Raw genomic sequence first — 27,273 nt, forward strand, 5'->3', positions numbered from 1 at the left:
CCACGTGCTATAGTGAATGTGCCTCTTCCGATTCGCAAGTGTGTATTTCATGTATTTTCTTTGCCGATATTACAGTTGGGAATATTTAGAGCCAGGTCCTCAGCTGGGGTAAACCCAGGTCACGTCTGAGGAATCTTGTTCACAGAATGAACTTGCTTCGTTCTGTGCCTTACTTCATATTCTCCTTACAACTCTAAGAGGCAACTAAAAAAATACCAAACAAACCTCAAGAGGAAAAGGCCTTGTGCTTTTCCACCCTTTTCCTAGAGTTTTAAGGTCAGACTCTGATCTCCTTGCCACTGGAGGAACTCTGGTGATGCCTGAGGTGTTTACATTGGTGTGAAAGACAGCAGAATAAGGCCCAAAAGGAAGTCGTTGCTATTTCAGCTGGCAAGCCAGAGCCCTTTGGAGACACCTTTCTCTTCTGCTCTGTTGCTTCCATGCTGCGTACATAAGCACATGGTTAAAGGAATCAGCGCAGACCACAAGCTGTGAGTATTAGATTCAGTTGCTTTGCATAACATGTTTTGTTTCAATTTATTGATTCACAGGGGAATTTTGGAAGAAGAGGGCTCCCAGGAGTCAAAGTAAGTGTCCAGTGTGTTGCGTGGTAACCATAAAACCTGGCAATGTTGCACAGGCGGACGGTTTGCATTGCAGACCGTGTAAGTGGTACAGAGTTGATGTGTTCCAGACAGAGAGTTGAAAGTGACTTGCACAGTAGTGCTGGAAGCAGATTTGGATTTTGTTTTTCTCTTCTTTTCTTCCACATCTTCTCCAAACTTACCTCCTTCCTCACATTTCTCAGCTCCTTCCCCTCCTGTGAAATTAGACTCCACCTCTGCGAAGTGCAGGCCCACTCTACTCTCTCTTTCCATCCAGGCACAACAAGTGGGAGGCCAAGGAGCAATCTCATTTTAAATAGAGCAAGAAACAAACCCCAGCGTTGACTTACCCTCCAGTCATGTGTTCTAAAAGTAAAGGAGGAGGCAGTGAGCAATTGGAGGAGACTGAAACGAGCTGAGAGAATACTTGACAAAATTTCCCAGGATTCATTGCTTGAATAGAATAACGAAATTGATTTCAGCTCCACAGTCTCACTCCTGTCTGCATTTGTTACTATTGTGAACGCATGTATTAGCCGAATGTTCATGGAAAGGGAAAATTTTAAGTGACTATTTGTGCAATTCGGATGTTGAATTTCTCAGCATGAGTATTCGTATTGGAAACTTGAGCCTCACAATTACACTCAACAAACTATAAAGCAGAAACAAGCCCACGTGACATGTGTGTCCAATCATCATTAAGTAACACAGCTCAGATTTCAATATTGACTACTGAACACTCAGAGTGGTCTTGATTCTGCAACTCTCTTCCTGGAAAGTGCTATTTTCCTGCTTCTTTGAATCCAGTCTGGCCCTTCTTAGGGTGTTTCGGTACATCTTACTTTGTTCCAAAGCATGTTGACTACTTTTAACGTAGGAAAAAATAATGTGTTGGGAATCAACAATCTAGTGGCCTGGGTTCCTGATCTCGTGTGCTTAATAAGAATGTCGTGCAGCTATTTATTTAATATGTGACCATGTGTATAACAAATTAATTTTGGCACTGTCTGGTCTGTACTGCACTGCGTTGTGTCCTCTGTCCTACAAGATGCTGAGTCCCTCCTAAGAAACTGCGAGTGCCCTCAACTTCCAGTGAAGCAATGGGAGTTCAGAGTGCTCAGGTCATTCAATGATAACCCTACAATGGAGGGAGGGATAGCTCAGTGGTTTGAGCATTGGCCTGCTAAACCCAGGGTTATAAGCTCAAGCCTTGAGGGGGCCATTTGGGGATTGGTCCTGCTTTGAGCAGGGTGTGATAGTGCTGCCTGTGGGAGACAGCTGAGGTCACTCAATCAGGGTGAACTGCAAACCAAACAGGGCAGCCAAACACTGGTGGCTATTTCAATACTTAGATTTACAAAACAGCTTCTCTAGTACCTCACTGGTCACTTAGAAGTCCAAACCACACAGTTCCCTTAAAGTACCCGGCCTCTGTCCAGACACACCTGTCAGATATGATGATGATTCCTGAAAACTTTACTTCATCATATGAAAGAAAAGGTTCTTCCAATCCCAAAGGATCAGCCACATACCCAGGTCCAATTATAACTTAGATCTTACCCAAAATACACGCTATAGCCAATTCTTATTAACTAAGCTAAAATTTATTAAAAAAGAAAAGAGAGAGAGTGTTGGTTAAAAGATCAATATACAGACAGACTTGAATTCAATTCTTGAGGTTCAGATACACAGTAGAGATGAGCTTGTAGTTGCCAAAAGTCCTTTTAGAAATAGTACATAGGTTATAGTCCAATTTCCATATTCAGGGTGGCTCCAGTCAATGACTGGGGATCTCAATCCTTATGGGTTAAGGTTTCCCCCTCTTGAAACCCAAAGCAGATCTGAGATGAAGAAGGATCGTGTCCCAGGCTTCTTATACATTTCCAGCAGCCTTTTGGCCTGAGAAAACAATAGGCTTAACTCCTTCTCCCAAATATCCTGTCAATTAGCACAGAGTAATTTATCCATTAAACAGTTCAGATACAGGTTAGCACAACCTTCAAGGAGACACATAGACAATAATACTATTTCACTCAAGTATCATCATAAATGTTAATATTCCCTTTTTGATCTTTGAATTAAAACTATAGCAATAGACAAGACTTGTTTGCTTACATCACAAGACCTGAGCAAACGTCTCCCCTTCTACCTCTAACAATGCAGACTTGCATTTCAAAGCTCTATTCATTTACATATCTTCCTAACCACTCCTCAAGGTTCGCCCATGGGTCAGGTCAGTCTATGAGTTAATTAACTCTTTCTGGCCCTGTCACCTTTCAATGAGATATTATATTATACTCATAACGTCACACAGGGGGTTGGACTAGATGATCTCCTGAGGTCCCTTCCAACCCTAATAATCTATGATAACTGGGGTGAAATCATCTGGCCTGTGTTAGACAGGAGGTCAGACCAGATGAGCGAAAGGTCCCTTCTGGCCTTAGGTCTACAAATCAATTGTACTATGCTGTGTGAATCCAGCCCTGCAGATCTCACGCCAGTGCTTTCGTTGCAAGGTTTATCTGAGTAAGGACTGCATGATCAGCCTTTGAGTTTATAAGTCAGTGTCACTAATGCTAATGGGACTTAAACACATATGAATCAGTAGGAGAAATGAACCCCTTAAGGCACATGGTTTACTGGCCTTAAAGGGTTCATTTTCATTGTGCCTGATTCTCATTTATACTAAGGCCTCTTTACATCACCAGAACAGTGTAACTAGGCCTTTGAATACACAGAGCCATTGTTCTTGCTAAAGCAGAAGGCAAGCTAGCAGGAGCGTGAAATGACTCTACGTCTGTGTTTTCCAACCGTTTCTGTACTGTGACCTCAGGTTACATGAGAAAAAACCTCATAACTCCCCTCCCATCTAGCCGTAAAGAAAGGGAGGCTAGTTGTGACTCGCTGAAAATTGTTTGCGACCCCAGCCCTGCCCTGTTCTAATCTGCATTGTGTTGTATTTTAAGGGTGCCAAAGGCGCGCCGGGTCTACCAGGAACTGTGGGAGAACAGGGTACAAGAGGGCCACAGGTTAGTAAGTTTCACAGGCCATTCCTGAACAGCCTAAATATGTTTTCCTTTGCTATGTTACTTCCTTTAACTTGCTGCTGCAATATGCTTCAGCTTAGGCTTGTTCTGTGTAAACATCTTTGAGACCTTGTCCATAACTGCTTCTGAATATTACAACATGGTGACTATGATCTGTGGTTTGCACCGTGGCTGACATGAGTCACTCATTATATTTATGGTGTGTTGGTCACATCATGAAACATTGGAACTGGTCCCACGGTTTTCAAAATTGTCTTTTAGTCTCGTAGCTTTGGTTCTTCCTCTTAGTCTCATTTTAACAATGTTATCTCAGCCCTTTAATCTTTTATATCTTATATAGTATCTATCTTTTCCATATGCAGGGTCCTCCTGGTCAGCTTGGAACTCCAGGCCTAAGAGGCGAGCAAGGCATTCCTGGCCCAAGGGTAAATATTTCTTGTTCTTCTCATTCTGGGGGACCAGAAGAAGCTTACTAATGAAGTCATTGAGAATCTTTCCATTGATTTCAGTGGGACTTTCAGTGGTTTGAGCATTGGCCTGCTAAACCTAGGGTTATGAGTTCAATCCTTGAGGGGGCCACTTAGGGATCTGGGGCAAAAATTGGTCCTGCTAGTGAAGGCAGGGGGCTGGGCTCGATTACCTTTCAAGGTCCCTTCCAGTTCTAGGAGATTGGTATATCTCCAATTATTTGTCTTTCTCCCCAGTACCACATGCCTTGCAAAAATAATTCGATTTGAAGTTCATGGTAAGGTTCCCCAAACTACTGGTTTAAACATGAACATGAATGTGAAATTCATTGGATCAAATCCTGACCAAGTTCCAATTTTTTTACAGGCAAAGTCCCTGTAAGAGGGAGCTTGGAGGGCCAGGTGGCCTAGTGGTTGGAGTGCTTGACTTCCAGCCCCCTACTTCTGTGGTCAAGGTGCCTAAGTCTTTAAGGCAGGGGGATAGAGGGAAGGAAGAAAGAGTTACTGAGGAATTAAAACGCATTTAGTCCACAGACAATGTAAATTGATATTAACAATGCCACCAATTCAATTTTTCCACTCATTTCCCATTAAAATCAATGGGAACTGGGCCTCTGAATCCCTAAGCAGCTTTGATGGATCTCAGTCTTAATAGCTAATAGGTGGTTTCCACTGTTGGGCAAAACCTTTTCATTGTTTGCTGTGGCTGATCCACACGTTATTAATAAATGAGCTATGGAGCTAGGCCCCAATATTTAATTTTATTGAAACGTTGCAAAATTTCAGCTCTTTTCTTTCTATTGTAGGGGGGTGGTGGTGCTGCCGGACCACCCGGGGATCGGGGCAGGATTGGTCCCTTAGGACAAAAGGTACGTTGAGCATCAATATTGAGTATCGATGCCTAAAATAATAATGAAAAGCTGCTGAATATGAGTTTAATCTCTTTTTTTAAACATACCGGCAATCAACATGTTCAAGCAAAATTGTGATTTATCATCTTCAAGAGTTTGCATAGAGTGGAACAAAGCAGGGTAAAGGCTAAGCCACTGGCTGCTTTACTGGAATCCTATGTCATTGCACTAGAAGGCACATTTATTAAAATAAGAACAACTTTGAGATTCATAATATTCTGGGCCAGATCCTCAGCTGGTGTAAATTGGTGTCGCTTGATTGACTTTGCTGATTTGCACCAGAAGATGATCCAATCCTTTTCTTCGTGATCTTTATCACTGTTATTCCCTCTTCACATATAGCCACCGGGCCACCAAACCTGCTGTTGTAACTTCACCGTGGAGTTGGATCAGGAAAACGTCTGGCTCGTTGTATTTTGGCTTTAATGTTGGTATGCTCACAAAAGACAAATGGTGGCACTTATTACCGCAGCTTCTGTATATTACACCATTTCTGAAATCACTGGATCAGGCAAAACGGTCAAGAGTGCTACTGCTTTAGCCACACATTTTCAGTTGTGTAAACATGGCCGTGCATTTCTGCTTGTCAGGGACCGTTACAGATGCATTTGTAGCAAAGAATCAATGCATAAGCAGAGAGATAGGGGCTTAAATGAATACTCCCTTTTTCAGGGTGAACCTGGTGATCTTGGAACAAAAGGACAAGCTGGATTTCCTGGACCTCGAGGAGAGACCGTAAGCATTGTCATGTGCCCCTCTAAAGGATGCTGGGCTAAATCCCATTCTGGTATAAATGTGCAAAATTCCATCAAAGCAGAAAATTTAGTTTAATTGTCCTGTCTATGGTCCTTGTATCTTATATGGTGACATGTAAAGAAGAAATATACATCATAGTTTTACTCTCAGGTGAGCACTTTTTTTACATTGCAATCACTCTCTGGAGGAGTCTTTATATTAGCTGAGGGGATACTATTAGGTGATTTTGTTTTTTGCCTCTTACTATCTGTTCCTTAAACCTAAAAATTCTTCACAATGAGCAAGAACAGGTGTATAGACCAGTGCAAGAAATATTATCAACGCTATGGGTAAAATTCACCCTGTTGCCCTGAAGTGGTAGCTAGGTCAACTGTAAGAGTCATCTCATAGGACCCGACACTCCTTACGCCATGTAGGATTGGGCCATAGGAGGGATGGTTGATTGTCTAAAATAAGGAGGAACAAACTCACCTGGGTTGTAGGATCAGCACTTATGTAAAGTTAAGCATATGCCTAAGTATTGGTGAGATCAGGGAAGTGGTTCTCAATCCTGTTCCCGTTGAAGGCAGTGGCAAAATTTCCATTGACTTTATGGTTCCTCTAGGAATAGAATAGCTATCCAATATACTGGTTCAGAGAGACTTCTGGTTTCTTCTGAGCAACATAATATACAAACAGGGTAAAATCCTAGTGCCACTGAAGTCAATAGCTAAATTCCCATCAACTTCAAGGGGGCCAGATTTCGCCGAGAGTGCATATACACCAAGCCTGTTTTTAATTTTATATCTTTGTTTTTACTTCTCTCTAAGTAACTAATTCTAAAAGGCCTGATTCAAAAGCCTCTTTCCATTGACTCCTATGGACTTTGGCTCTGGACTAAATGGATTTTTGTGACTCTTACATTGCACCAATAATCCTAGCACATGTGTTACATATTAATGCTTTCATCTTTGCCAATTTTAGGGAGAAGATGGGCGAGATGAAGTCGGCAGGCCAGGATCTATAGGCAAAAGAGTAAGCACAACCACGACGTGTCTAACAGTATCGCTTCAAGGACCTTAAAAAACAACCCAAACCCTGGAGGTAACAAGGACCTCCAGCCTCCAACTGGATCCACACGCATGGAGCCTGGGGGTATCTAGTTGAAGTCAGTGGGTTTGTGCATAGGAACAAGGATCTGTTCTAGTGTGTCTGATTATTGAATCACAACAAGATGCCGGCCAAAACCCTGCGCCCTCATATGTGTTGGGTGTCTTTGTGCTTGTTAGCTCCTCAGTGGAACTTGTCCTGCCAACTCATATAGCAGCATCGGCTGTCATTTCAGTCTTGTTTGATATTAACAGTCCAATAACAATCAGATTTTTAAACCAGCTGCCATTTATTCTCTCTCAATCGTACCAATGTTACGAGTCTGCAGTTTCAGTCACTTTTCCTCCACTGGTTCTTTTCCTTCGTACATTTGATTTGGACCTGTCTTCAAAAGCAAGATTAATTTTTTAAAAAAACTTTTCTGTTATTACAGGGTGAAACAGGATTCCCAGGATACCCAGGGCCAAAGGTACCACTGAGCTTATGTAACTTCCCTTCATATTCTGCGAGCGTAGCAAATTTCTGCTTTATACTGTCTGCCGCTACAACTCCTGTTTATGCTGTTTTCTAAACAGGGACCATTTGGACCTAAAGGTGGCCCTGGAGGGCCTGGCCCTAAAGGATTCAAAGGACGCAGGGTAAGTTTTACCACGACACTGTTTCTCATGCAGTTCCTTTATGCGAGAATGGAGTGAAAGCCTGCTCAGCTCCAGGGCTTTGTGAGTTCAGCGGAATGGCCATTCGGGCTATTCTGAGGGTTCTCCCGCTACCAGTGACTGGGATTGCTAGGCTGCAGCTTTGGGAGAGTGATCGGTTGGGCCAGATTTTGTTCTTCGTTACACTGGAGCACGCAGCCCTGCTCAGAGAGTCCCATTCTGCCTGGGAGGGAGGGGATTTACCTGCCACAGGTAGATTAATTCAGTCACTGGTCTGAAGAAACCGCTGCACATTGGTTCCACGGGTGAGGGAGGAGGATTCCTCTCACCGTGAGCATGTACCGAGCTTTCTGGCTGGCTACTCATGTCTGGATTTGCAGTTAGAGCACAGACATATTGCTGTGCTGTATGTAGCACTTGTAGTCAACTGGACAAAGTTATTCCTCAGGAAGCCACTTCTTTATATTAGTACCTTTATTCTGAAAAATAATCCACCATGGGAGATTACACTGGTTGTATTTCCGACACCTATTTTTTAGTGGGACTGTCCCTTACAAAGCTCCTAACTCATTAGCACCTCTGTACATAGGACTCTGTTCGCCTTGAAGAGCATTCGGGACATTCTCCTAGTCTTGTGTTCAAACATATCGAATGTGGATTGGTGATCTTTACTCTACTGTTTCCTAGGCGGGTGTAGGAGATCCTGGGCCACCAGGTCCAAGAGGAGAGATCGGATACCCAGGATCACCTGTAAGTGTTCATTGTATTTACAGCTGGTCTAGTAAACTGGCTTCACTGTCCCCAGAGAACTTGCTAATTTCCCTTTCCATTAATATGTAGCATGTTTGCCAACTGAAATAAGCTCTATTTTGCCTCCTATCATCTTACACTATGGCAAATTCATCCTCTGTTATCTTGAACAAGCTGTGTGTTTCCTTTGGGTCTAGTGAGGATAATGGGATCATAATTTCATTGTGCTCGCTTTATAAATTCCTAGCATGTTGTTATCACTGACCGATATTCATACGTGCTCCAGGTTCAGTGGGTGACGCAAGGCACTCTGAGTAGGGTAGAATCTTGCAATGGAAGTGTGCCAGTTAAGGGCCTTATCAAGAACTTTCTCTGATCTCTGGTGCTTACTAACACATACAAGAAGTATGTTGTACATAGTGGTGAAGTCTGGCCCTTTGCCCCTGCTGTAGGCTTGAGGCAAGAATTACTGGCTAAAATCATTTTGGCTTGTGTTATGCAGAAGGTGAGACTAGATGATCCTAATGGTCTCTTCTGGCCTTGAAATCTGTGAAACCTGTGGTGAAGCTAAGGTGGTAACTTCCCCAATGAAACGTGTGTCATTTGTCAGTGCACTAATTAAATGGACTCTGTGTGTGTCCATGTCTGGCCATGGCTGGGATTAGAGAGGTAGTGTGAGATGTGCCATTCTTTCTTACGCTGCATGTGGAACATTTTGCTCCAGTCATGAGACCTAAGACTGGGTCCTCCCTCTCTCCGGATCTGCAGCTAGTAGTAAAGGGCTGGCACATGCTGAGAAGTTTGTCAAGGTACATTTCTTTTACATTTGGCCTTCAGTGGTCCCACATGGGAAGTTTCCTTCCCAGCATTTGGTTAATTGGAAACCAGCCAAATACACCAGCTAAATCCATCACCCCTTAACAATATCATAAGTACTTGGGAACTTCTCCCGCAGTGCTCCTGGGGACAGATTGCCAAGCCTGCAGCTGCAGGGACCCTGGGTGGGAGGTGGAGGTTGTGTGGCTACTTGTTTTCAAAGCAGCAGGAGGTCACCCATCTGCTAAATCTGCAGGGCTTTTCGTTGAATGCCCTTTCCTTACCCAGCATGCCATTTTTATTTCTGTGCGGACTACCTGTGACTGAACGAGTCCTGTGCTACCTAGTGCAGCATGTGGAATAGCAGCTGTTCCATTGCACCACCCAGTAACGCTCACCAAAAGTGGTATGCAAGTTGCTTACTCCTGGGTATGGATGTGGAGTGGCCTACATACCCCAGCACAGGACTGGGCCCTAAGAAAACATCCTGAGTCTCAGACATAAGGTCTGTGTAGCACTTCATTCTCACATAAGCCCTGTGTGGCGCTCCGAAGGGATGGTGACCCTCTGCACAGGGGTGAATTTCACCACACGCTTACCAGTGACTGCAATGATTTTGATGAGTAATAAGAGCCCTACATGCCTGTAATACAACAGAACCTTGAGTTTAGGAGCTCCTCCATCTCCAAGTAGTTTGTAAAACAGGGACTCTATTGTATGACATTGATAAGGACAGAAAGTTGCGATCTCTTCCCAGAGATGGAAATTAAAGTATACAGATTTTTGTTCTTACTGCCACATGCTCACTGGCTGAATAACAATTTTATTATAAATTTATTATAAATTTAATAACAAATTTATTTTGGTATCACAGCCCATCACTGCGTATTGTAATGCAATCTTTTTTTTTAAACAGGGACTTAAGGGTGGAAGAGGAGAATCCAAAGATGTAAGTTGAATATTGCTTCTCTGCCTCCATCTTGTTCTGAAATATCTTTTGTTTTATGGTGTGTTTATCTCTCTCTCTTTTCCTCTTTTTTAAAGCAATGTGACCTTATCCGGAACATCAAAGATAAATGTCGTAAGTATCTCTGTGCTATCGTGTTCCTGTAGCTCACCTTGTGTGCTGATCATGCTATACAAACTGACCCAACTAAATCACTTTCTTTTAATTATTCACAGCTTGCTGTTATGGTAAGTCACTTTCAATTGTTTCATTTCTGGTAGCAACTTTTACATATGTATTTATTCAGGGCGAAAGCCTCAGGCGATACAACACCCTCCATTGACTTCAATGGTGGTAAGTTGATTTACGCCAGCTGAGGATCTGGTCCTTGCTATTTAATAATAATATCTAATATTGACTATTTTAAACCCACCTTTCCGGTAGGCCCCAAGGAATGCCCTGTGTACCCAACTGAACTGGCATTTGCTATAGATACCTCCTCAGGTGTCAATAACGACATTTTCAACCGAATGAAGCAGGCAGTGCTGAGAGTGGCTAACAATCTAACCATTGCTGAGAGCAACTGCCCCCGGGGTGCCCGGGTGGCAGTCTTGACCTACAACAGTGACGTCACCACAGAGATCCGTTTTGCTGATGCCAGGAAGAAAACCAATCTCCTGGAACAGCTTCAGAACCTCCAAATCACCCTGACGACAAAGCAGCGCAGCCTGGAAACCGCCATGTCCTTTGTAGCCAGAAACACCTTCAAGCGTGCACGCAGTGGCTTTCTGATGAGGAAGGTGGCTGTGTTCTTCAGCAATGGCCCAACAAGAGCCTCATCGCAACTTAACGACGCTGTGCTGAAGCTGTACGATGCAGGAGTTACGCCGGTGTTCCTGATTAACAAAGATGATCGAGTGCTCGTAAATGCACTGCAGGTTTGGATCCCTCATTCCTGCGCGTTCCTTTCTGCTTGATGGGCTCTATCCATCTCCCAGGGAAGGCAGTGGGCATATTTCTATTGACTTATATAGGCATTGGCTCAAGCCTTTCAAATGTCTAGTTCTGAGTAACATTGTCAGGGCAAACAACAGGCTTCACGCATATTCCAAAATTCCTTCCCAATGCAACGCATGCCGTGGAACGAGGATATTGATTCTTGGTATTCTGGTAGCTCTTAGAGGCTCTAGTCATGGAGCAGAACCCTATTGTGCTAGGCACTATTCTGACAAACACAGAACAAAAACAGTCCCTGCCTCAAAGAGCTTCCAATCTCAGTAAAATACCCACACGAGTACCTTACTCTTAAGGTACTGACGGGAATGAATGGCATTTTGTGAATGAATTGGGTGAGAGGTCTCTCACACATGGAGAATAGGAAATCTCTGTACTGTACGTTGAAATACAACTTAAAATCTGAGTCAGCTCCAAAGAATGTATTATTATTTGTTAGTATCCCAGCAGCACCCAAAAGCCCCAATCACTCTCTGTACAAATGTAGCAAGAGACAGTCCCTGCATTGAAAACCTTATAATCTAAACAGACAATACAAAGGAGGTGGGGGGAAGAATGGAAGTACCACATTATTATCCCCATTTTACTGATGGGGAACTGAGATCCGGAGAGATTAAATATTTTGTCCAAAGGTCACACAGGGCATGTATGGCAGATTAGGGAACTGAATCCAGCTCTCTAAGCCCCAAGCCAGTGCCTTAATTCAAGACTACCCTTACCCTAAGAAGTGTATATGTTTAAAATTTATTAATACTGTGTTATGAACCCTGTGCTTTTTGCTTTTGTCTAAACCAGATGAACAACAGTGCAGTGGGTCAAGCTATTATCCTTCCTACCGCTGCAGTTCCACTTAATCAAACCATTAGGAGGCTACTGGCCTGTCACATTTGTTTTGGTAAGGCCCTGGATTTCTCTTCTTTATAATCCTGTTTAGTTAGTGCCTTGTCTTACATGAGCAGCCCCATGACAGCCAATGGAAGTGCTCATGTGATGGAGGTGCAATCAGGAGTTGGCCTTTATGCAGTATGAGGTGGGATACATTTATGTTTCTATTTTTTGCTGAGTTGTTATGCTTGAGAGAGAACATTCAGCAGAAAGGTTCTGGATCACACTGCAGTTTAACATGGTGGTTCTCCAGTTATTGCATTCTGCAGATCACATCAGATGTTTATATTCCTTTCATGGGCTGTTTCTTCTCCTAGTGTCTCGATCCCCTGCTTCTTAGTGCTCAAAATACTGCATTCTCCAATTGGCTAGAAAAGGCTTGATGGACTGCACAGTGTGGAATTCATTGATTTAGTAGACATGTGTTCAAGTAACTGAAGATGCCTTGGGACAAAATCCTCTATATATCATATAGCCTACTGATTTCTCCTCAAGCCTTGGTCGTATTTCATATTATGAGGGAATTAGATTGTAATAACTATATAAAAGATATGTTCAGTAGATGAATCAATACAATTTGAGCATGTTACTGCATAGATACGTGATATAATTAAGGAAAATTGTAATTGATTCAGTTGCACCTACTGGAACGAATGCTTAATTTATGCCAACAATGTGGAAACAAGCAAAACTATTATTTGATTTGTTTTTATAGCAAAACTAGTTTACCAGGCATATGACATGCCAAAGTATTTTATCGGAGACCACATTTGTGTTATAACCTATTTTCTGATGAGATCAAACAATAACTATGTCAAGGAATGATCATCTTAAGGATGTGCATATGAAACAAGATGTATTTCTTTTCTAGATGTATGTGACCCTGATCCCATCTGTGGCTTTAGTCCTCGAAGGCCTTTCTTCAGAGACAGGAGGGCAGCCCCCACAGACGTCGACATTGACATGGCATTCCTCCTGGATAGCTCTGAGAGCACCAGTCCTTTGCAGTTCAACGAGATGAAGAAGTACATTTCCTACATAGTAAGTCAGTTGGAGATCAGCTCTAATCCAAAGGCATCACAGCACCATGCAAGAGTGGCGGTTCTCCAGCATGCTCCTTATGAATACGAAAGCAACTCAAGCTCACTGCCAGTAAAAGTAGAGCTGTCCCTCACAAATTATGGGTCCAAAGACAAGATGATGGATTTCATTCAGAACCAAATGGCCCAGTTATATGGCACTAGGGCTCTGGGAAGTGCGATTAAATACACAATGGGACATGTTTTCGAAAGTGCACCAAACCCCAGGGATCTGAAAGTCATGGTTTTGATGATGACTGGAGAAGTTAAAAAGCAAGAACTTGAGCACCTTCAAAGAGTTATCCTGGGTGCCAAATGCAAAGGGTACTTCTTCGTGGTACTTGGCATCGGCAAGAAAGTGAACGTCAAGAATATCTACAGCTTGGCTAGTGAGCCAAATGACGTGTTCTTCAAATTAGTCGAGAAGCCGTCTGAGCTGCATGAAGAGCCCTTACTGCGCTTTGCAAAATTGTTACCGTCGTTTATCAGCAGTAAGTAGAACATAGCACAGGCATGGGGAAAATGGAGAATACAAATGTTAATATTGTAGTGCAGCCTGGAGATGGGGACAGCATGAAAGTCCAGAAACTTAGCAGTTCTTGGCATGGCTTTTTTGTCTTATTTGATTTTAACTAGAGATGGGCCTACAGCCCGAACTGCAGATTTGAACACCTGAGGATGTTAGGCAAGTTTTCCTCTGGAACCAATCAGGATGTCTGGTGCCTAGATCCCTACATTAAAACTCTGGATCTAGGCAGCTCAGCCCTTTGGGGAACTTTGGCTCTGAATCTGCATTTTGCAGTTTAGAGTCAGCCCTAATTATAACATTTTTTAGCCTTTCATCTTGTAGATCCAAATTGGTTCCACAAAAAGAGAGTTCTGGGCTGGCTGCTTTCGGCAGTGCAAAATCTTTAGTCATACTAAGTCTTTGGTGGCTCAAAGAACCACAGAGATTGCAGAGATTCTCAGGGATGGGTCCAATGATGCTTTGTTTCTTGCTGTCCTGTAGCATGCTGGAAACTCACTAAGCATGATTCCCTCTTTACCCCAGCACCCCACCCTGGTGATATATGAAGAGGTCAAACAAGGAATTACCGTTCTCTGAGCTTAATGCTCAGGAGTTTAGTGATGTAAACCATCCAAGCCAAAGATTCAGATCCCAATCGTTTTCTCAGCCCTTTGTCATTCAGAGGTAGCTTACTGTGTATGGCTCCTTTAGAGGTCCCTTGAAAACCAAATCTCTGTTGCACTAGGAATGCCCGTCAGCATGTATAATGTTACTGGCCAGATCCTCAGCTGGTGCAAATGGTCAGAACTCACCATTGACTTCAACTTATGCAAGTTGAGGATCTGGCCCACTGAGAGGAGAATTGGGTGCTTTGCTGAGGTCATTAGCTCTTGTGTGTGTACGTTAACCCTCTCGGGGTTCTTCACAACCCTGCCTCTCCTACAATACACAATACTGCAGTACCAAAAGCAACCCATTGGGCTAACAAAGCCTCAGTGTTGGGATTTTCCCCTACAGACTCCACAACTACCACCACCATAATACAGTCTTGGCACCTGGGAATAAAATATACATTTAGAATGCTGTAGCTTGATTTCCCCATCATAGAATATCAGAGTTGGAAGGGACCTCAGGAGGTCATCTAGTCCAACCCCTTACTCAAAGCAGGACCCATCCCTAGACAAATGTTTGCTCCAGATCCCTAAATGGCCCCCCTCAAGGATTGAACTCACAACCCTATGTTTAGCAGGCCAATGCTCAAACCCCTGAGCTATCCCTCCCCCCAAGGAGGGCTAGAGCCTTTAAATTGTCAGAAAAATATTACATGTTCAGCTGAGCCTGTATTGAGGGAACACACAGGTTTTGTTTAAGTGCCGCAGGGTTTAGACATTCTCTGTATTCTTGTGATTTGTCCTGAAATAAATCTAAAATTTATGATCACTGTGCAGATGTTGCTGTCTTGAAATAATAAATATACCATTTTAAGCAACAGCTTAATTTTCTGTAGTGATCAAATGGAGCTAGTGCCAGAGATATTACAATATAGTTGTTAACACAACATTCCAAGCTAAAACAGGTCTGCTGTCTTTTGTGGCCAAAGTGAGATCAATGTGGGTAAATTAACATGAAATAATTGTTATGCTGAGTTGATGAATTCTTTTTTTTTTTTTGAAATATTACCATTATTAAAAAACAACATTTCACACTGAGCTGTTTCTCTCTCTAGGTGAAAACTCTTTTTACTTGTCTCCAGACATACGGAAACAATGTGATTGGTTCCAAGATGACAAGTTAGCAAAGAGCTCTTCTAAATTTGGCCAAAAACCATTGTAAGTAGTAGTTTTTCTGCAACAGATTGGGCTTTGGAAGCCAAATCTCTGAGCGACAAGCACGGTCTTCATATGCCTTGTAATATTGAATTAAACTGAATCCTAGATCTTTCCACAGGGCATCTAAATGTTCATGCAGCCTGTTGTCCTTAGTGCTGTAGCAAAGGAGCGGCACATCTATGTCTTTAGATAATTTTGATTCCTCATTTGGACCAAGATTTCCAAGTGATTGGTGGTTTTGGGTGCTCAGCTTGACCCACCCCAAAGGGACCTCATGTACAGAGAGATGTCCCAGTTTTATAGGGACAGTCCTGATTTTTGGGTCTTTTTCTTATATAGGCTCCTATTACCCTTCACCCCCATCCCGATTTTCACACTTGCTGTCTGGTCACCCTATCTCTAAAACATCAGGCCCTTCTTAGATAGCGTTTCCCAAACTTTTGAAAGCTGATCCCCTGCTTCAGGAAAATGAAACCAGTCACACTCCCGTTTGACCTGGCCATGTGTTGTTAAAAGCTGTCTCCTCTCAATTTACACATCTCCTGCTCCAGCTAGTGCTTTGCACTCCCTTAAGGGGCATGCTACACACTTTGGTTAATGCTGCTTTAGGGGGTCTCACTCAAGTCGGACACCCCAAAAGTAAGACACTCGCTATGGCTAGCGTCTTTGGAAAATCTTGGTCCTGGATTTTCGTAAGCAGATTTTTTTATGTTAAATTTACAAGTCATGTCAATGGACCCATCATCCAGGTTCTCTCTTCATCAAAATCCCAGTAATGCCAATGAAAATTCCAGGTACAGAGCAAGCAAGACTGAGCCTGTTATACCTTGCTATTCATCTGTTAATTGTGCATCTTTCTCTTACTTCACTGGCATCATTGAAATCACTGCTAAAATGATTGTGCTATTATGGGATGTCATGTATGGTAAGGGCTGTTGCCCTCTCTCATATCACAATCATGCCATGAGGCATGGTCTAGGTATACTTGGTCCTGCCTCACCATGGGAGGTGGGGATGGAGTAGATAATTGCTTGAGGTCCCGTCCAGCCCTACATTGTTATGAATCTATGTGTGGCAAGATGATTCAGCTTGTATGGTGATAGGTGATTAAGTGCCACACTGGAATATGGTACATGGGTCAATGATATGATATTCTTAACCTTTTTCCTGAGGGTATGGCTGGAGAGTCTTGCCCGCATGCTCGGGATTCAGCTGACCGCCATATTTGGGGTCGGGAAGGAATTTTCCTCCAGGGTAGATTGGCTGTGGCCCTGGAGGTTTTTCGCCTTCCTCCGAAGCATGGGGCAGGGGTCGCTTGCTAAAGGAGTGGGGGGATAGGCTTATGTGGCCTGCATCTTGTGGGAGGTCAGACTAGATGATCATATTGGTCCCTTCTGATCTTGAATTCTATGATTCTATGATTCTATGATATAAAAACCAGGACAGGTATGTTTGAAAATAAGAAAAATGAATTTCTTTTAAAAAGCTTATACTATAGCAGGGGTGGACAAACTTTTTGGCCTGAGGGCCACATCGGGGTATTGAAATTGTATGGTGGGCCATGAATGCTCACAAAATTGGGGGCAGGGGTGCAGGAGGGGATGAGGGCTCTGGCTGGGGGTGTGGGCTCTGGGGTGGGGCCAGAAATGAGAAGTTCAGGGTGTGAGAGGGGGCTCTGGGCTGGGGCACGGGAGGGTGCTGGGGATGAGGGGTTTAGGGTGCTCTGGGCTGGGACCGAGGAGTTCGCAGGGCGGGAGGGAGATCAGGGCTGCAGGCTCTGGGCGGCGCTTACCGCAAGCAGCTCCCGAAAGCACGTTCCCAACTCCAACTCCAAGGCGCGGCCAGGCGGCTCTGCGTGCTTCCTTGTCTGCAGGCACCACCCCTGCAGCTCCCATTGGCTGGAAACCATGACCAATGGGAGCTGTGGGGGCGGTGCCTGCAGACACGGCAGCATGCAGAGCCGCCTGGCCATGCCTCCATGTACTACGTAGGAGCTGGAGGGGGGGTCATGCCGGCAAACCGCCGACCCCACTCCCTGGCGAGAGCTGAGGACCAGATTAAATGGTCTGATGGGCCGTAGTTTCCCCACCCTTGTACTATAGGATACCTACAGTGCTATCTAATTAATGGCCTACTTACCAACAGAACTTGTAATGTACTGGCCATGATAGTACTTAGGCATAGCACTCAGGTGTTTGGCAGAAGTCCTCCAGCTTTTCATTTCTCTGTGGGCACAGGGAGGTCCATGGAAAGATTCCCATTGACTTAATGGACTTTTATTAGTCCTTCTACCTCCAGAATTCTAGTATAACACGAATAAAGATGTTATTGCCTGGTACAGCTACATTTCATGTTAAATAGAAAAATTTACCGAGCTGTAACAACTGGTTTTGTTTAAACAGCTATGTTGCAAACAATGTGACAACAAGTGCACCTACAACTACAACTGCAAGCACAACTACCAGTGCTCGTAAAGCTACAACTATAACTGCAAGCACAACTACCAGTGCTCGTAAAGCTACAACTACAACTGCAAACACAGCTACCAGTGCTCGTAAAGCTACAACTACAACTGCAAACACAACTACCAGTGCTCGTAAAGCTACAGCTGCAAACACAACTACCAGTGCTCGTAAAGCTACAACTACAGCTGCAGACACAACTACCAGTGCTCGTAAAGCTACAACTACAACTGCAAACACAACTACCAGTGTTCGTAAAGCTACAACTACAACTGCAAACACAACTACCAGTGCTCGTAAAGCTACAAGTACAACTGGAAGCAAAACTCCCGGTGCACGTACAACTCCAACTCCCAGTGCAAGTACAGCCGCTGCAGACAAACCAGCAGGTATGTATGGTATTCCCCAGTCTTCCCTTTTTTAGAAGATGGGCTGTGATCCAGGGTGTGAGCAATAAAATTCAGTGCTCACTTTTCAAAATACTGGGAAATAAAAAGTCATTGCTTTCGGTCTCAGAAAGGATTATATTCATTAAAAAAGTGTCTAGAGGGCAGAGATACTCTACTGGTGTGAAGTGGTAAAATGTTATTGACTTCAATGGAGCTTTGTTGATTTACACCAGCGGGAGATCTGCCCTAACTTCTGTGCCTGGAAACTCCCACAAAGATTTGGTGGGATTGCGTGGCTATGAATGAATCAGAGACTAGAGAGAATTTATACTAAATAAAATATATTTCTTCATTCAAATGCATTGTTGATTCTCGGTGGTTTTGATAGAATAAATAAAGTAAATGATCTATACAGTCCAACCCAGTACTACTGGGTCATAGGTGTAATGCCATTGGCTTGACCTTGAGGGTCTGTAATAGCATTACAGCAGGGCTGAATTTGGCCCATTGTGGTTAAGCATATAGCCACTGTATAGGATCATTTGACTTCTGAGTCAACTAAACATCACAGTCTGTGCAGACAGAAGCAATACTGGCACCATATATGGGAAAATAAAGCCTCTTACATAAGCAGTGGTAATTGAAAAGAGTTATACCATATGCTTTTGTCAAGGAATTGCACAAGTCTTTACTTTTCAGTGACACAAGTAACAAAGAACATATGGCAGATGTACACTAAATGTTTGCAGAATACACGTCTCCATGTAAATATACGGTTACACTTTCATTAGGGGACAACTTTTTCATCAGCTTGCAGAGGAGACACAGTCTCATGCTTCACTGGAGTTTTCAGCCAGTTTTCTATCATTCTATCATAGTTTTATCCAGAGCTAGGCAAACTCTTCACTGCAAATAATTTGACTCATTTAGACCTATTTTCTGTTCATAAATTACCCTTGGGTGGACATTGGGCTTCATCTGGTATAACTCAGAAGTCAATTATCAGAGGGGTAGCCGGGATAGTCTGGATCTGTAAAAGCAGCAAAGAGTCCTGTGGCACCTTATAGACTAACAGACGTATTAGAGCATGAGCTTTTGTGGGTGAATACCCACTTCGTCGGATGCATGTGTATTCACCCACGAAAGCTCATGCTCCAATACGTCTGTTAGTCAATAAGGTGCCACAGGACTCTCAGAAGTCAATGGAGCCGTGCCAGCTTATAATGTGGCCTCCTGGTGTTTGCAGATTTGTTTGCTATTTGAAAGTACTAGGAACTTCATACAAACATATTTCAGTTTGTGGGAGGATTGATCGCTTTGAAGATGTCTTTGACTAGTCACTATTCTTCTACATGGACCATGATTTGGTCACTTGTCACATTGGATAGCTGGGTGATTGAAATTTTTATAAAGAGGAGGAGGGAAAGCAGAAATGTCTCAGCGTTCACATGAACATTTCTGCCACAGACCTTCACATGATAATATTTTTGCTCAAGGTTTCCCAAAAGTCCGCTTTCCGTGAACTTTCTTATGAACAAAAAATGTTGCTGGTGCCAATGAGCGTGGAAAAGCCAATTCACATCTTTTAGTCAAAGAAACATTCAGAAACAGGTTTTTGCAGCTCCACCCAGATCTAGTATTGTTTCTAGAAAGAAAATTGTGTATGTGAATGAAAAGTGTTGAAGAAATATTATGTCATTTAGAACTGAACTGGTGATTTTGAGGAGTTGAAGTAACACATGGCACTATGTGCTTTCTTTGTTTTAAGCTTTAACCCTGGTACCTATAAGTAAGCTGGAGAAAGCAGAATAGGGTCTGGTCTATACTAGAAAATTAGATCGGCATAACTACATCCACACCCCTGAGCAGTGTAATTAAATTGACCTAAATCACCTTGTAGACAGTGGTAGGTCGATGGAAGAATTTTTCTGCTGACCGAGCTAACACCTCTCAGGGAGGTGGATCACCTAAACTAACAGGAGAACCCCTCCCATTGGCATAGGTATAGTCTACACTGGAACACTGCAGTAGCACAGCTGTGCTGCTGTAGTATTTTAAGTGTAGACTAGCCCTAGGGAAGAGCTGGGGCTGTTCTGCTGTGGTCATGGGGCAATCTTCCTCCAAGGCTGTAGCTCAGCAGCAGACCCTAAGGCGTGAAGCAGCCTTCACAGAGCTGCAGTGGTATCTGCAGCTACTGTCCTCCTGCCCCATTTCTGTTGGGATATTTTGGCCACATTATCACAGATCTACCAGCTCTGACTCTTCCCTGATTTGCACAGGCCTCTCGAACCCTACTGCAGCAGTCGAGATTAAGCCCTCTCATTGCACATCCCTTGCAATCTCCATGGGCTCCTCAAACCATGCCCTTTTTTGAGCAGTCAACCCATCGTGGTTGCACTATCCATTGGTTTTTTTCTGGTTCCACAATGGGGTGGGCAAGGATCAAGAGGTCTTTCTTAATGAACAAACATGAGATACTTGAGAAACACTGACTAAAGCAGTTTCCAAGTGTGAGTTAAAGAGCATGATTCATTTTCTATAGAACATTTTTAAAAATTCAGTTCAGAACTAGGGTACTATGCCATATATGGCATTGCAACCAAGATTTTCACAAGTGACCAGGGATTTGGGGTGTCTCATTTTTTGGGTGCCCAACTTGGCACCCCTTGAAGAGTCCTGAGTTTCAGGAAAGGCAGCACATCCACCCTCTGAAACTCACTTTTGAAAATATTGGCCGTAGTATTCTATAATCTGTTCCATACGGTGATAATTAAAGCCTTGGTTAACCTTCCCATCCTCCTCCTTAGGAACAGCTAATTGGACTAGAATCCCTTATGCACCAAACCCTCCCTGCAGCTTTTCTCTTCGAAGCCTCTGACTTTACTTTGTCTTGCACTGCAGTTAAAGTGGAGAGTGAAATCCAGATCACTGACATCACTGAGAACAGCGCTAAGCTACGCTGGGTGAACCCTGAACCCCAGACCCTTGACTTCTTTGACATCACCATCACCTCTGCCCAGGACCACTCTCTAGTCCTGAAGCTAAACTTAACCAGCACTGAACGGGTGATCGGAGGTCTTAGAAGTGGGCAGAAATACCAGGTAGCAATTACCGGGTACCACAAATCACAAGTCAAAGTAACCTACATGGGAACGTTTAGCACAAGTAAGTGTCTTTCTGGGCATGTGGGATGGAATAAACATTTTTTTCCAGGCAAGATGTTGAAATCATTAAATGGAAAAAATCACAAACAATGGAGAGTAAATTGGTGATGATTATGATGTTTCATGCCTTGATAATGCTCAGTGTGTAACCATGTGTCTTACATTCCACCTCTCAGTGCAGCAGCCTGGACTGTAATGCAGTGGCAAACAGAAATTGTGTGCAACAGCAAATACAAGTTGTCATTTCAACTCAGTTAAATTGATGAAGATTTCAATGGAATTAGACCATTCCCCAAAGAGATATTTGTTTCTTATTGTGTGTACAGCCCCTAGCACAATGGGGCCCTGATCTTTGACTCAGGCCTTCAGTATCAAAATAACTCAGCTTCCCAACTGTCTTAGTATAACATATTATATGAGTCCATTCAGAGGGGATTAAGCAGCAGGTTACTCCTCTGGAGACCCAAGTTCAAATCCACATGCAGGTAACTCATGAAAAACCACCAAACACTTTGGCGCAGTCGGCAGTGGCTATTCAGGCTAAGCCCAAGCTTTTTGCTGATCAGCACTGAGGTGCACTGGCAGAGCAGTATGGGGAAGATTGCCCTGTGCTAGCCAGCTCCATGACCGGCTCACTCTAGTGCTGGTAGAGCCTCTCTCAAGGCCCATGGGAGTCATCAGGAGGCTTTCAATTTATTTCAGTGGTTTTTGGATCACGCTTGTCGCGGTTGCTTACCTTTGCGAGCAATCAGTTCACCCAGCAGAATATTCAGAAAAGACATCAGCCCGAAGAAGAGGCATTTGCATGAACTGAATTAGAAGCTAGGATGCCTAGTAAAAGGATTCCCCCTATCGCTGCTGCCTGCATACACCCATACTTTGAAAAACAACCCTTCCCACAGAAGCACTGCTGCAGAATTTATGGAGAGGGCTGTGTCCTTCGGGCTGAGGATCGTTATTGAACCATCCTCTTGACTACTGTTATACTTTGGGCAAAACCCAGTTTGGTAGAAGCTTCCATTGCAGTGTGAATAAAGGCCTTTTCCAGCAGAGTTTGGGCTTGACAAGGTCTATGTATCCCTGATTACATTCAGCACAAATGTTATCATCAAAGCATCTATATAACTGCTACCACATCTGGGAACTGCAAATTGCATTGGGGGTAGCGGCATGCTCAGCTGTTGTATATTGGTATAGCTCCATTGGAACTGATGAGGCAGCACTGATTTACACCAACTGAGTATTTGGCCCACTGGGTGGGATCATCTCCCCTCTCAACCCAAATCCACATGTGAATCACTCTGTCCTGTGCAGAAAGAAACCTATCAGTGTTAGCTACTTTTGAGCACCATCCCCTTCCTTCCTCCCAACATTATGGAAGGGGGGTTTGGAATCTGTACTGTGGGGGGGAGGGGGGCGAGGTGGGCAGGGAGAAGGCGTATGGATGCCTAGGGCAGCGTGCCTTGTGGAGATTGCTCTGCCCTCCACTCCAAAAGTCCTGGGAGCAGTTGTATCCAGGAGAGAGTTCTTGGTAGCGCACATACACTGGGGCTGTGCTAGTATCAACTGTGTAGTGGGGGTACTAGGGACCAGAGCAGGGCCTCAGTGCAGATACCAGGGGATCCTGGAGTTTGAGAGTAGGCCCCATGCACCTTTCTAGGGGTTTCCAAACTCCCCAATAGAACAGTCAGGGGGAACCGCCATTAAAGGATTTTTATGGAGACTTCCTCCTCAGGAATCCCTGCCAGCGGGATTTTTTTCCCTGGTATGGTGTGATCTGGGCCCAACGTGATCCCTGATGAGTAAACACCGTCTTTGTTATAATACAGAATAAAGCAGCTTATCCTGTTAGCATAGTTGCTGGAGGGAGAAAAATTAATCCCAGACACAGTTACTCTGACATGAATTACTCATTGTCTCAGCTGCAGTCAATACACATTTCTAGAGTTTATGTATTTATGTAAACAAACCCAGCTCTGAACATTGCAGCATCTCTCCCTCCCCGCACTAGCACATATTATTTACCAACTCTTATTCCATTCCTTCCATAACCAATATGATCAAGGTTGTGTTCGGTTGGCAAACACAGTTCCTGATCCAGACCGTAGATTTGTAGTAGGAAAGAAATAGAAGACAGGTGGCTGGCCTGGAAAAGGTGCGAGGGGAGGTGGTGTTGGATTTCCTTTAGCTACATGTGTTGCTCTAGGATTTTTCCCCCCCTTTGGCTGATCATTCCATTTGGTTTTGCTCTTACAGAGAGTATGCCAGTGCCCAAGGCACCTGCAGTAGCGACTGCTAATCTGATGGTGAATACTGAGCCCCTGGAACGGCCAGAAATAGGTAAGTTGCCATGCATTCAGCAGTATGGGAGCAGTAGGTTCCATAATTACCTGTGTTGTGACTGTACGAGGTCCTCCGCTAGAGTCTGCTCTAGCTCCATTTAAGTCAATTGACTTTGGTGGGCCTTGATCAGATCCTAGTGTAAACTGCATGGAGATCAGTGAAGCTAAGGTGATTTCCACCAGCAGAGGGTCTGGCCCTTTATTTTTGTTATGAATGAAGTTATTTCCTCAGCCAGTTAAGGGGCAAAGAGCTGGAAAAGTTCTGTCCGTTCAGGGCCAGATTCTGCTGGCCTGCCTGACCCAGAGCAGGACCTTACTCTGCAGGAAGCCACATTGATTGCTCAGGGAGTGAGCTACGACTCCCCGGGCCTGGTCCAAAGCCCATTGAAGTCAATAGGATTCTTTCCATCAGTTTCAGGGGCCTTTGGATCAGTCCCCATATAAGTAAGCCTGGCACAATCCGGCTCTTAGGCCGATCCCAGGCATAACCCCATTAGCTGTTCTGTACTGTTCTCCTGATACCCTCCCTTCCTGACCTGAAGGTGTAAATGGTGCAAGATGCTCTATGACACACTGCACCATTGTACTGGAGTGTCAGACTGGAGAAGGAATGAACCATTAGATGCTTGGTTCACTTGGCTCCTGGGTGTAACACAGAGCTCTACCCAAGAGTCTGTGGCCTACCGGGGAGCAAAAGTGAGATTTCCCAGGGATCCTATGAAAAATGGTCATGTGACCTTTTGAGTTTGTTTAGTAAGCTTCCCTCACATTGTAAGTCCTACCACCTGCCCACCTTCCTCTTCATTTCTTCCACCATGGCATCAATGGTTTATTGTTTATTGTAATAAACCATTAATGAGCAAGTAATCAGATCCTATTCAGTGATTAACAGTGTGTTTATTATTAACATTTGTTATTAACATGTAACCATTGTAGTGATTAATACCTATAATGGCTCCTCCACTTTGTTTTAAATGACCATAAAGATATTACATTAAGGCTATCCCCCGCCCCGAAAAAAAAAAGAACGTTAAATACCTGATTGCACCTAATGTGATCACTTACACCTCAGCTAGCATTGATCTCAGCCCCCTGGCTGTAACACCTGATTCACAAACGAGGGAGTTCTGGACCCTCAACTCATGGAAAGCAGCATAGTTTCATTGCAGTCACTGGGGCGGTGCTGTTTTCCGTCGGCTGAGGACCTGGCTCCCAGTCTGAACTGTAAGCCTGAGGTTTGTAACCTTTGTCTTGTTAAGACCTTATTGCTACCTTAACACCATTGTCTTTGAAAATAGGTTCTGCGGATTTGAGTTAAAAATGCAGACCTGGAGGGTGAGATTTTCAGAGCTGACTAGGGGGGTTGGGTGCCAGATTCTTGTTAATTTCTAATGGGAATTAGGAAGTTCTTGGGCCAACCCACACAACCCCGCTGAGGTCAATGGGGTTTGCCTGGATGTACATGAGGGTGAAATATGGCCCCTGTTCTTTAAACCAGATTGAGTTTATTCAAGTGATGTTTTTTTACACACACTGAATCTTACCTCTCCCCACAGCCCCCGGGTGCTGTGAAGGACTAGGATTCCTAGGAACATCTGAAAAAATCTTTGCTAGCTTTCCTACAGTTAACACTGGCTTTGGGGAGGGACAATCTTATTATGGGTGCAGTATGTATAACTGCCATTGCGCTTAAATAGCACTGCTCAGCAGCAGCACTTTCAACTTGCTGGCTCCAGAATAGAAATATTTCATTTCTCTGTTTGGATGACATGCCATTGCTGAGATTGGCTGTAATACACTGAATGATTCCTTCAAAGTACATTCCTCTTCATTTGCTATCTTCCACCATTTCCATTGTCTGTGTGTGAACCATCTCCATTTGCTTTTCCCACCCCCTCTATGGTTCTTCACCTGGAACGACACAGCTGGCTTGGACTGCAGGGCTACTTTGAGAGCACCAGCCCTTGTCTACACCTTGTGTAACCCTTTGTTTGTCACGCCTTCCGAAACAGCAGCACAAGATGTCTGGTGCACTGTACATCTATGTGTCCATGTGTGACAGCATAGGACATACAATGTACCGCGGGAATGCTTAAGGGTTGATATACGGAACAAAACAGCATCAAAATACATAAATTATACACAATACAATAGCTAATCGGGCATGGGTGCCTATGGAATTGATACAGACTCTCAGAGGACTAGGAAATGTGTTGCTTAGAGTGTCGTGGTACCAGGGGAGCCCAGGTTTCCAGTAACTAGTGATCTGGAGGAAACATGCCGTTCGATAAAGAGTTCAGTAGTTCATAAAGTGGCATAGCTTATCTGGATTCCATCCAGGTGCTTAAGACAATAACCAGAATAGCAGACTGGAAATACTGGGTTAGGTAACCTTAACCCGCATACAAGCTTGTGTGTCAGTTATTTGGCACAGAAAAGAGGCACGTGTTCAAAGTAAGGGCCAAAATCTGTAGTCAAACTCCTATTAAAGTGAATGGGATTTTTGCCTGAGCAAGAACTGCAGGATTTAGCCCTAAACAATCAATTCCAGACTCCAAGTAAAATACTCGAATCTTCAGTTAAGTCAGACCTTATGAAATCAACGAGTTTGTAAAAAAATGTACTTTCAACCCAAAACTCATGCCAAAGCAAATAGGTTTTTGACTACACACTTCAGAGCGCAGTACTCTTCGAGCCCAAGCCTGCTCCCATTTATATCTACAGCAGACTTCCCACTGATGTAAACTGGAGCAGGACTGGACCACAGAAAGCAAACAATCCCTATCTAGAGATCTCAGAGAAAACCCAGGAGTAAAGCTGAAATTCCTAAGTGTTTCATCCATCACTTTCCCAAGAAAATCCAACCACCATTCGCTCACAGAAACACCACCCATTCGGAGCACTTGAAAATGACAGCTTACTCCTGGAACTCTCCGTTTAAGGAGACAGGATTTTAAGTTAATTTTCCCTTTGAAATTCCAGCCTACACTGTTATCTGAGGAGCTTAAGGGAATTAGTTACACTACTCTCACTGACCTTCCAGGGAAGCTGGCTTCTTTAGCCTCCTGCAACCTTCCTGACTTGGTATCTCAGTGGCTTCATAGGGTTTTAGCTTACCTGGAGTACTGAGGAATTTCTTGCTATGGCACTTGAGCCCACACTGTATTTCATGCTTTCTGCCAAGATAGAAAACCTGAGTGATCTCTAAACTGACACCACTACCACATGATTCCTGCCATGGAAAAATGTCCAACTCTGACTGACGGCCCAGTTATTCCTCAGAGTGCATGTGATGGGGGTGTATTGCCCAAGCAGAGGCGGGTGGGAAATGCCATGACTGCATACAGCATAATGCCACAGGGACTGCTGGGGGCTTCCCAAAGTGATACTTGCTAGGCCTGTTGCAAGGTGCAGGGTGTGTTTCCTGCTGCCACTGGCTGGAGGTGGTGGTGATCAGCCTTCGTCCCCATCCTGTCCCTTTGGGCTGCCCAGCATTGCCATCAGTGCTAGAAATGTCCCCCTCTTCCCAATCCCAACCCCACACACTGTCCACAGAGA

The 27,273-nt window shown here is 44.0% G+C and overlaps 1 protein-coding gene across 6 annotated transcripts in view; it reads left to right on the plus strand.

The window, feature by feature from the left end:
* The window catches only part of COL6A3 (collagen type VI alpha 3 chain), a 115,554-nt gene that overhangs the window by 68,960 nt on the left and 19,321 nt on the right, over positions 1 to 27,273 (plus strand). For all 6 annotated transcript variants that reach the window (XM_045032164.1, XM_045032160.1, XM_045032161.1 and 3 more), the window contains 19 exons: positions 552 to 587; positions 3,572 to 3,634; positions 4,015 to 4,077; positions 4,926 to 4,988; positions 5,703 to 5,765; positions 6,750 to 6,800; positions 7,309 to 7,344; positions 7,451 to 7,513; positions 8,219 to 8,281; positions 10,014 to 10,046; positions 10,142 to 10,178; positions 10,280 to 10,291; positions 10,488 to 10,981; positions 11,853 to 11,952; positions 12,814 to 13,512; positions 15,256 to 15,358; positions 17,761 to 18,209; positions 21,111 to 21,374; positions 23,630 to 23,713. In XM_045032164.1, coding sequence (XP_044888099.1) covers positions 552 to 587; positions 3,572 to 3,634; positions 4,015 to 4,077; positions 4,926 to 4,988; positions 5,703 to 5,765; positions 6,750 to 6,800; positions 7,309 to 7,344; positions 7,451 to 7,513; positions 8,219 to 8,281; positions 10,014 to 10,046; positions 10,142 to 10,178; positions 10,280 to 10,291; positions 10,488 to 10,981; positions 11,853 to 11,952; positions 12,814 to 13,512; positions 15,256 to 15,358; positions 17,761 to 18,209; positions 21,111 to 21,374; positions 23,630 to 23,713 — 2,776 coding nt within the window. The remainder of the gene's footprint in view (positions 1 to 551; positions 588 to 3,571; positions 3,635 to 4,014; positions 4,078 to 4,925; positions 4,989 to 5,702; positions 5,766 to 6,749; positions 6,801 to 7,308; positions 7,345 to 7,450; positions 7,514 to 8,218; positions 8,282 to 10,013; positions 10,047 to 10,141; positions 10,179 to 10,279; positions 10,292 to 10,487; positions 10,982 to 11,852; positions 11,953 to 12,813; positions 13,513 to 15,255; positions 15,359 to 17,760; positions 18,210 to 21,110; positions 21,375 to 23,629; positions 23,714 to 27,273) is intronic.

This window comes from Mauremys mutica, chromosome 10 (assembly GCF_020497125.1).
Source record: "Mauremys mutica isolate MM-2020 ecotype Southern chromosome 10, ASM2049712v1, whole genome shotgun sequence".
Taxonomy (NCBI): Eukaryota; Metazoa; Chordata; order Testudines; family Geoemydidae; genus Mauremys; species Mauremys mutica.